Raw genomic sequence first — 10,187 nt, forward strand, 5'->3', positions numbered from 1 at the left:
CACTGTGAGTGGTGCCACCCCTGGGCAGGTGGGCCTGTGTTGCATAAGAAAGCAGACTGAGCAGGGGCCAGGAGAGCAAGTCAGTAAGCAGTGTTCCTCCATGGCCTGTGCTCCAGCTCCTGCCTCCAGGTTCCTCCCCTGAGTTCCTACCTTGGGCCCCCGGATGAACTGTGACCCGAGAGATGTAAGCTGAATAAAGCCTTTCCTCCCCGAGTTGGTAGTGCTCAGAGTGTTTTGTCACAGCAGTGGAGAAACAAACCAGGACAGTTACTAACAGGAGTATGGGTGAGGGATTACTTACAGGAGCAGGGATGACTCAAAAAAGCAGCTGCATCACTGGAAAGTCCACCCCAACATAGGTGAGGACAAAGCTGGGGAGGGTCCTTCCAGCATCCTGCAAGTTTCCACTTTCACAAACATTAGCATTTTGTTTACTTCCAGAGTCTCAGGAGCTTCCCCTTCCCTCCTGGAGGGACAGTTTTAATTAGAGGAAGCTATTATAAAATAGAGCACCAGGGCACTTTAGCAAGCAGGCGAACACCATGGGTAGTTGGAGATCAGACTTTCTAGAGATATCTATGAAAATGGGGAGAATATGCCTCTCAGAAATTCCAACTGAAGGGTGAGGCATTGGATATTCACCCACCAATTTCCATCTGCCAATGATGAGAGCTGTTCTTAGGGTCACTAACCACCTGTCACTTGCAACCCGCCAATGACACATGACAGACCAAATCACAGGAAGGGTCGCACTGGAGGGAGAAGCCACTGGCACGGCAATGGTGAATGCCCAGCACCTGGTGAGATGGTAAATATTTAACAATTGGCTTTCCTAGGGAAAGAGCTCTAGCCTGTTGGATTTGCCAGTGTCTGTGGTGTAAATATTTCCACCGCAGAGAGTTCTACATAACCACATAACAGCACTGAGAGAGGAGTTGAGAGGATAGGTACACAGTTGTTTCTCACTGGTTGATACAAAACAACTCGTTACCCCTGGAAGGGAATGGAGCAGGTGTTTACAGCACCACAGTACTGTGCTACATAGAATCCTATAGCTTATGTTGACAGACTCAGTGGGGTATGGGCCAGGGACACAACTCCACACTGCTGCTCACAGCAACCTGAGTTCTTTTCAGAGATCTCTACTCAGGTGAAGTTCAAGAGTCTTGACTTTGCCACAGAAAAGAACTTCAGGATGAGCCGGTATGAAGCACAGCTGGGAATTATTAGGAAGACATTTTTAACATGGGTTTAAGCAGGAAGCAAGGACATGAATTAGAGAGGTACTCAAGGTAAAGGGAAGACACACCCAGGTGTGGGCTTCTCAGGAGAGTCTGCTCAAGAGACTTTATCATAGTCACCTGGATGGCTTCTAGAGTTGTCTCAAAGGATCTCTAAGGAACTTAAATGAGGTCATAGGATGGTTCCTAACATGCATGGGGTAGGATTACAACTGATAAGGTAAAACCCTGGGTGACAAGGGTTGTGCAGGAAGTTAAGATGATTTATCATAAACAGAAGTTTATAGTCCTGTTTATGAGAGTCTCAGAAAACATCAGGGGAAAGGCATAAGCCCAAACTGGAAGGTCAAATAAGCATGGTTCACTGCTATTTTAACATTTTTTAATTATTTTAATTTTTATTGATGTATACGTGCCTCACTTGTCTGTATGTGCACCAAGTGCATGCAGTTCCCAAGGAGGCCAAAACAGGGCCTCTGATACCCCGGAACTGGAGTTACATGCCTCCCAACATGGGTGCTGGGAACTGAACCCAGGTCATCTGCAAGAGCAGCAAATGCTCCTAACTGCTGAGCCATCTCTCCAATTCCTATTTTATTTTATTTTTAAAAATTTTTATTTTTATTTTATATGTATGAGTTTTATGTCTGTATGTATATATGTAAGTGCACCTGTATCATGCAGTGTCCATGGAAGACAGAATAGGGCATTGACTGCCCTGGAACTGTATGGGTGTCAGCTGCCATGTGCCCTTAACCACTGAGCCATCTCTCCAGCCCTTCGATCCCCATTTAACATTATTACTTGAAATACCTCTATATAAAAGGAATACTGTCTAAATAGGCAAATATAACTCTCTCTGTGTGTGTGTGTGTGTGTGTGTGTGTGTGTGTGTATGTGTGTGTGTGTTTGGAATTCTTGACTCAGCTGATGAGACTTCACCCAGTCTGTGAGGGGTCCCTTCCTTTCCCGTTCTCATGTCCCTTTAATTTCCACTGTCTTTCTACCCTGTCTCAATCTGCCTTTTGTATTATTCTGCAATATATCAGTGTTTGAACATCTTACCATGAACACCAAAGAATGACTCTAAATTTTTTTTTTTGGTCTTTTTAAGACAGGGTGTCCCTACAGCCCCAGCTGGCCTGGATTCACTATGGAGACCAGGCGGGCCTTGAACTCACAGAGGTCTGCCTGCCTCTGCCTCCTGAGTGCTGGGATTAAAGGCATGTGCCACCACACCTGGCCCATAAATTTTTTTTTTTTTTTTTTTGGTCTTTTGCGACAGGGTCTCCCTGTAGCTCCAGATTCCTGGAACTCACTCTGTAGACCAGGCTGGCCTCGAACTCACAGAGATCCGCCTGCCTCTGCCTGCCAAGTGCTTGGATTAAAGGCATGCACCACCATGCCTGGCTATCAGCCCATAAATTTTTTAGTAGCTATACACTCTAGGAAAGTATGTATGGTTTATTATTTGTACATCATCTTCCCTCAAGCCACCAACCCCTATCACACTGTCATTCATCCAGGGATCAGAGAAAACCCATTTAAGAGGTCACACTTCAAGGTTCCCTCCATGTGGCCAACCAAGTAGTAAGGGATTTCCGTTCTCATTTTGTCTGAGGAAAAAAAAACAAAAAACAAAAAACAAAGTACCCCCCCCCACACACACATCCCTTCTCTGATAACTATACTTCACTTTCTTTAAAGCGGCCACCTCTTCAGGAATTATTTTCTGACTTTGGGAATTAGTATATGACACAGGAATTAGAGTGTTCCATTCCCCTGGAGATAAAGAAAAGGCCCCAATCATATGTACCAAGATACTGCTTGCTTGGTGTTCTTAGAATAAAGGATCTCTTTCCTCTGGGTTACTAGGCTAGAAGGATGTGACCTGAGCTGCTGGTGGCCCTCCTCCACCATGAGGAAATAATTATGCCAATGCAGAAAGCAGTTGAGCTGGGGAACACAAGCAACACAGCTCAATCCTGATAATATTTGTGCCCTTGGATCCAGCTGTGCCTGCAAACAAATACTTCTGGGCTTTTTAATTAAATGAGCCACAAAATCCCTTTTTTACTTAAGTCACTTTGGGTTGGATTTCTAGTCACTTGCAATCAAGATTCCTGGCCGATTCACAAGTCTGAGACCAAATGGGCTAAACTTTTGCATAAACATTTCCAACTTTGACTCCTGGGTACTAAATAGAGTTCATTTTTAAAGTACAAATATAGTACATAAAATGGGGGTCCTGCCTCCAGGGGGGCTGAAGATGAATCCCAAGCTGATACTGGTTTGCAGAAACCAGCCAAAGGCACAAAGGGAGGTCACTTCAGGATCCGGATGCTCATTTTTTGCTCGATGTTCATCTTCTCTAAGGACTGGGGAAAGATGGGTGTGATCAAGTCAGGAGACTTGAGTCCCAACCCTATGCCCCTAGGGTCCTGCATCCCCCAGGATCCCCCAGGCCTCTCCCATCATCCAATGAACTTCATTTCCCACACACTTCTGTCTATGAATTCTTGAGCTCAACTCCTCTGGCCCTGAAGACATCCTTACCTTGGTGAACTCCAGGAAAGACACAGCCCCATCACCATCTTCATCAGCCTCTTGCACTGTGCGGTCTGTGATGCTCTCCAACTGCTCATCTGTCACCTGGACCCCAACCATCAGTCGGAGAACCTGGGGGATGAGAAGAGAGGCAACCATGAAGAAGAGCCACAAGGGCTGCTCCTCCATCCCCAGCCCTTTCCTACCTCATCCTGGAAGCTATTACCATTTCATTTACAGTTTTCACCTCATCAAATTCCCCCATCATCTCTAGTAACCTCCCAAAACACACACTGCTTCACTGTCTAGTCTCCCACGTGGCCCTACCCACACTTATTTCAACAATGAATGTGTCCCAACACCCCAACTTTATAACCCAATTTCCAGCCATCCTCTTCACCCTCTATCCCATTTCATCACCTATCCCAGAGTCTCTTAATCTTAGTAGTGCTGACATTCGGGCCCAGATAACTCCTTGGTGTGGGAGGTTGTCCTAGGTACTGCAGCATGTGCAGCACTATTCCTGGCCTCTTCCCAGTAAATGTCTTCCCAGTTGTGAAGTATCTCCAGATATCTCCAAATGTTCCCCCAGAAGACCAAACTGACCCCAAGTTGAGAATCCATGCTCTATTAGAAATCTCCTACCCACCTGCTCCCCACACCATCTCCCAAGTCCCACATTACATGGTCATGCAACCCCACTCATCTCACCACTCCGGAGATTCAACCATCCAGCCCTTCCCACATGGCATCTCATCCACCCAGGAGCTTCCAACCTGTAGCATCTCATTCCTCGAGATCTTTCCATCCCGATCCAGGTCATAGAGCTGAAATGCAACTGGGGAGGGAGTAGGTGAGAGGAAGATGAGTCTTCCCCATTCTAACCGAAGGTTATCAGGATTACAAGGAAAGTGAGCGATTCCTGGGGCCTCCCTCTGGTGGGTAAATCTGGAGTCTCACTTGGGCAGGTACACACACACACACACACACACACACACTCACAGCGAAGTTTGTTCATTCTGCTGTTAAGGGGTTCAGGATCTTTGGGGTCTCGGGTTGCGGCCTCCTCCTCATCTACAGGTCGAAAATGAGCCAGGACCCTGGCAAAGCCTGCGAAATCAACTTGCTGACTCCTGCAAAGGATGGAGGAAGAAAGTCGGCAGTCCAACCTGCCACTGTCTGTGTCCTCTCTCCCACCCACATCCATCTCCCCACACCCAGCAGGGATTCACCCATCCAGGAAGAAGCTGTCTATAATGCGGTCTCCCAGAGGGTTCACCGCCAGCGCCCCGATCTGCTGGAGATCCGTGCGACTGTAAAGACAAAATTCAAAAGCGGTGGAACAAAGGAGGCAGATGGAGGCGGCAGAGAGAGAATGGGATCAGAAAAACAGAGGCAAGAGATCCTCGGGTCGGCTGCGCTCACCTCAAAAAGCCCTTCTTGTTCCTGTCCAGTGTTTGGAACCGGCCATAGAGGCGGAGCAGACTGGCTTCCGAGACTGCAGGAGGGAAAGAGGTAGGGTCACCCAGCCTAGGACGCACAGGAAGGCGGCTGGTCCTAAGCGCCTTAAGGCATGCTGCAGAAACCCCCAGCAGGGGGACCTGGGCCGAGCACGGATAGGGCTTGCTACAGATTCCGGTCTTTAACCTCCCCCTCCATCCACTGACATCACGGGGCTTTCCACCGCCCCACACTCGGTGTGGCCTCAGCCTTAGGAAGAAGCGGACAGGGGTGTGGTTGGAAGGAGAGAGAGTGGTTACTCCTGCACAGGCGGAGACCACGCGGCTGCTGGAAGCTTGACCTAATGAAGTTCTAGGTTCCAGACCCAGATTCCCTGCGTCCCGGTGCTCCCCTCCCAGAACCCAGGCACGGAAGTCAGTCTCCTGCCTGCGTGCTCAGCTCTGACTTCAGCCCCCACCGGAGTTCAGTACAAGTGAACGCCTGGATGCACCTGGTCCCCAAGCCGGTCTATCAGGACCCGCCTCAAACTTGAATTCGGACCTCTAAGTGAGTCCCTGCGATCTGGGACACTTAGGTCCCAATTTCCCAACTCCAGGCACGGATTCCCGGACTTCAACTCCAAGACCCCTAAGTCCCTGTATCCGGGACATCTTTCAACCAAGCGCTGCCTGGAGAACCGTACGCTACGCTAAGCTCCCGCCGTCTGGGCCGGTCCCCCGGCAGAACCCTGCGCACTCACAGCCGGTCTCGTTCCGAATCTGGTCCACGTCGGGAATGAGCGCGATGTGGGAGCTGCGCGGGCCCATGGCGGAGCTGCGGGGGAGGCGGGAGATCCCTGGATCCGGGACATCTTTCAACCAAGCGCTGCCTGGAGAACCGTACGCTACGCGAAGCTCCCGCCGTCTGGGCCGGTCCCCCGGCAGAACCCTGCGCACTCACAGCCGGTCTCGTTCCGAATCTGGTCCACGTCGGGAATGAGCGCGATGTGGGAGCTGCGCGGGCCCATGGCGGAGCTGCGGGGGAGGCGGGAGCTGCAGCGGAGGCGAGTGCAGCCGGGACCCGGGCGTCCTCTGCTCCAGCCTAGGAGGCGCGGCCGCGCAGTGGCCCTAGGGCCGAAGGTCACGGGCCTGGAGAGCAGCCAGGTTCCAGAACCCCGGCGTTGGTCGCCTCCCACCTAGACCCGGGCGAACAGAAAACAATGGCCGGGGTAGCGGGTCAGAAGGGAAGGCTGTGAACAACCAGTTGTTTCAGCCCGGAGACCGAAGTCCCCGCGGACTGGGCGAAGCCAGGGCCCTGCCTTTCTCACGTCTTGCGGGGGTCAGTTTTCTTCTGACCCACCCCAGACACACACCCATCTCTGCCAGGGCCTCCCAGATCCGTGCTTACCCGGGGATGCTCTGCAAGAGTTCAGGTCCTGCAGGGTGGGATGGAGATGGCCCCTTGAGGACCAGAAGAGGAGAGTCTCCTAGGGCAGGAGGAGTCATGATGGGGAGTCCCCAGTTCCACTAAGTGAGAAGAGCACGAACTTAGACGACTTTGGATAGCTTAGACTGGAATCCTAACTACCCCACCTACACTACAAGAGCCCGTGTATCTTGGTTACACCTTTTTTTAGTTTGGTCTACATAAGGTTATTAGGTGTCTGAGCCAATTCTTAAAATCTAGGAAGCCTGCCTTGGTAATGCAAGACTGTAACCCCAGCACCTAGGAGGTTGAGGCAGAAGACTAGGTATGAATTGAAGGCTAGTCTGAACTACATAGTGAGTTCCAGACCAGCCTGGGCTACTTAGTTTGACCCTGTCTCAAAACAAAAAAATCAGCAAAGTTTACCCCAAATCCAGATTCCTGGTTCTCCAGGACATAAGAAGTTCTGGAGCTAGGGATGTAGTTGTGTGGTGCAGTTTGCCTACTATCCCTACCCAAAGTCCTGGCTTCACTGGTTTGGGGACATATCACTAGCCCCAGGCTATTTGCCATAGTCCCCACCCAGCCCAGTTCAGTTCAGTCTCCTGGGTACCCTGAGGGCCCTAATAGAACAACTGGTTTGTAATGACTTAGACCTCTGATCAGTCTCCAACACCAACCAAGCTGAAGTCTGTGACCAGCTTCAAATACTGATGACAGTAGCAAGGTTTATCATAGTGTACCCAGGACTTTACTATGCACTTTATATGCCCTTCCTAGCCTGCTTCTGACTTTCATGTGGCAAAGGCTGCCAAGGTTATTTTGTGAACTGGAAAGCACACTGAGTTAGTCCATTTCTCATGACTGTAAGGGCACAGAGCAGTCTGAGTAATATACAGAGAATAAAAGGTTGTCATGTGAGGTGCTACATACCTGGAATGCCAGCACTAGGGGAGGGGGACTGGGGCACAAGAATTGCCTAGCCTGGACTACATGATGGTTCCTGGTTAGCCGAGGCTACAGTATGAGACCTGTTCTCAAAAAAAAAGGATTGTTCAACTCAGATCTTTCAGTTGAAGATAAATTACAGCATCTGGTGGGTCTCTCTCTGTGGAGTCCTACACTGTTCAGGGTATCACTTGTTAAGACCAGCAGAGTTCCCCAGCTCAGGTCTCTCCAGTTCTTATAATGCCACAGACTCAGTCTATGCTGGTAGTATAGACCTATCATCCTAGCTACTTAGGAGACTGAAGCAGGAGGCTCACAAGTTCAAGGCCTACCTGGTCTATGGAGTTCAAGTTCAGGCTAAGCAATTTAAGAAGACACTGTTTCAAGATTTAAAAGTAGGGGGCTGGAGAGATGGCTCAGTGGGTAAGAGCACTTGCTGTGCACTCATGGGGACCTGAGTTTGAGTCTCCAACACTCACAGAAAATGTAAAGCATGGCTTCACATACCTGTGACCCCAATGCTGTCACTGGGGGGGGGGGCTGAACACAAGTGGATCACTCACTGAGCTTGCTGGCCACCAGCCTAGCTCTAAACTCAGTGAGAGACCCTCTTTCATAGGAATAAAGTGGTGATAGAGAAGGACACCTGATGTCTTTCTCTGGCTTCTGTGCATGTGCCAGGTCCACACACAGGGACACACATTAAAAAAACTTTTAGGTAAAAAGAGAGTTGAGGGTATAACAGTGCTAGAGTGCTTGCCTAGTAAGTACATGACCCTAGGTTCAGTCCCCAGTACTACCAAAGGCCTTGTGCATGCTAGGCAAGTGCTATTTGGGTTTGTTTTTTATTTTTTTACAGTAACCTCCATAAAAATTGCCAACTTGGGCAGGCAAGAAGGCTTAGTAGGTAAAGGCACTTGCTGCCAAGCCAGAAGACCTAGGAGCAAGCTCTATAGGGGTCCAGTTTTGAAACTACCCCCCCACCATAATCATACAAATTTTCCTGGAAGATGCAAGACTTTAAGTACGAGGGTTCAAGTTCATATCCATTTTGGAGAAACTGGAGAGTCTATTATCCTGCAGCTTGAGGCAGAAGCTTAAATCTGAAGAGCCTTGAAAATATTGATCTAAAAAGTGCTTGCTTCTGTTTCAGATGCCCCAAGGACTAGACAACTGACAGAAAAGATGCTTGATTCCCTTGCAACTATCCCCCAAGGAATAAAGAATGTGGGAAGTCACCCTCCTCCCTCATGAAGCCCAACAGTCACTCCAGGCCAGAGCTGGGAGTCAGGCTGGGAGTGCAACTGAGTACAGTTCTGAACCCAGGAGGGAGGGAGAGTCCCCAATGGCAGCAGTAGTCACCTCAGGCCAGTGTGGGATGCTGATCTTGGAGAGCAAGGGTCTTCCAGCCTTGGTCTCTGAGTCAGCGCTTCACTCCAGTAAGTCATCCTAGAGCCATGAATAGCCCATATGCACAGCCACACACAAGGCTTCAGGACCCTGTGCCAGAACGACTTCTTTGTGCATGCAAGTGGAATTGAAACTGATTCCACAGTGCACGTGCCGACATCTTTTCAGTTACTTAAAGGAGAGGTATTTGGGGAAATATTTCTGAAAAATAGTCGACTAGCTTTAGGTTGAAGTGTGTGTGTGTGTGTGTGTGTGTGTGTGTGTGTGTGTGTGTTACTGGGGATGGAAACTAGAGCCTTGTGCATGCTAGGCAAGTGCTCCTCCACTGAGTTTATTTATTTATTGTTTTACTGTAAACTCCATAAAAGTTACCGCCTCCTAGAAGTTGCCCTCTGACCTCTGCACCTGTGCAGTGTCCTCCCCATAAATAAATAAATAAATAAATAAATAAATAAGGTAATTTTTTAAATGTTTTCAGTTGCCAGCCATCCTTGATGAAGTTTCCGTTAGAAAAACTAATGCCAGGTGCAATGGCGCACACCTTTAATTCCAGCACTTGGGAGGCAGAAGCAAACAGATACTACACTTGATCTTAGCCAAGAGGCTAAGAAGCAATGGAAGGCAGAAGCAGATAGATCAGGCCAACTTGGTCTACATAGTGAGTTCCAGGGCCTGCTGAGGCTACAGGGAGACCCTGTCTAAAAATAAATAGATTAAATAAATAAATAATAAATAAATAAATAATATTTGTGTGTATATATAATTCTTACCACTCAATAATAGCATAAATGTTATTAAAAATAACTTAAAAATGGGCAAAGGACTGGAATGAAAATCTCTTCAAAGAAGATATATGGATGACCAAATAAAGTCATGCAGAGAGTTTCAATATCACTAGTCACCAGAGAATTAAGAATCCAACCCCAGTGGGGTACAACCTCACACCCATGGGGATGACTAGAATTAAGAAAAATAAAGAAAAGCCAGGGAAAACAACAGGTCCCAGTGAGGATATGAGGAAATCAGAGGCCTCATGTACTCTGGGAAGGAAAATGCTGCAGTCGCTGTGGAAAACAATTTCAAGATATCCCAATAAGTTAAATTATCACATGACCCTACAACTCCACTCCTAGATATATGCCATAAAGAACTGTAAAACCAAGTGTTCATTAAGTC

The 10,187-nt window shown here is 48.5% G+C and overlaps 1 protein-coding gene and 1 non-coding gene across 2 annotated transcripts; both read right to left on the reverse strand.

The window, feature by feature from the left end:
• Window positions 1-2,709: 2,709 nt before the first annotated feature.
• On the reverse strand, window positions 2,710-6,074 carry Chp2 (calcineurin like EF-hand protein 2). The gene is made up of 7 exons (XM_008849213.3): window positions 5,989-6,074; window positions 5,214-5,286; window positions 5,021-5,101; window positions 4,791-4,921; window positions 4,565-4,626; window positions 3,798-3,920; window positions 2,710-3,619 (listed from the first exon to the last, which is right to left on the reverse strand). Exons 1-7 carry the CDS (start codon window positions 6,053-6,055, stop codon window positions 3,566-3,568), a joined length of 591 nt encoding a protein of 196 aa, XP_008847435.1. The 5' UTR covers window positions 6,056-6,074; the 3' UTR covers window positions 2,710-3,565.
• Window positions 6,075-9,441: 3,367 nt separating this feature from the next.
• On the reverse strand, window positions 9,442-9,627 carry LOC115067006. The gene has a single exon (XR_003846445.1). It is a non-coding gene; the product is annotated as a U2 spliceosomal RNA (small nuclear RNA).
• Window positions 9,628-10,187: the final 560 nt, after the last annotated feature.

The sequence above is a fragment of the Nannospalax galili genome, unplaced genomic scaffold, assembly GCF_000622305.1.
Source record: "Nannospalax galili isolate Female #2095 unplaced genomic scaffold, S.galili_v1.0 scaffold84, whole genome shotgun sequence".
NCBI classification, from domain to species: Eukaryota; Metazoa; Chordata; class Mammalia; order Rodentia; family Spalacidae; genus Nannospalax; species Nannospalax galili.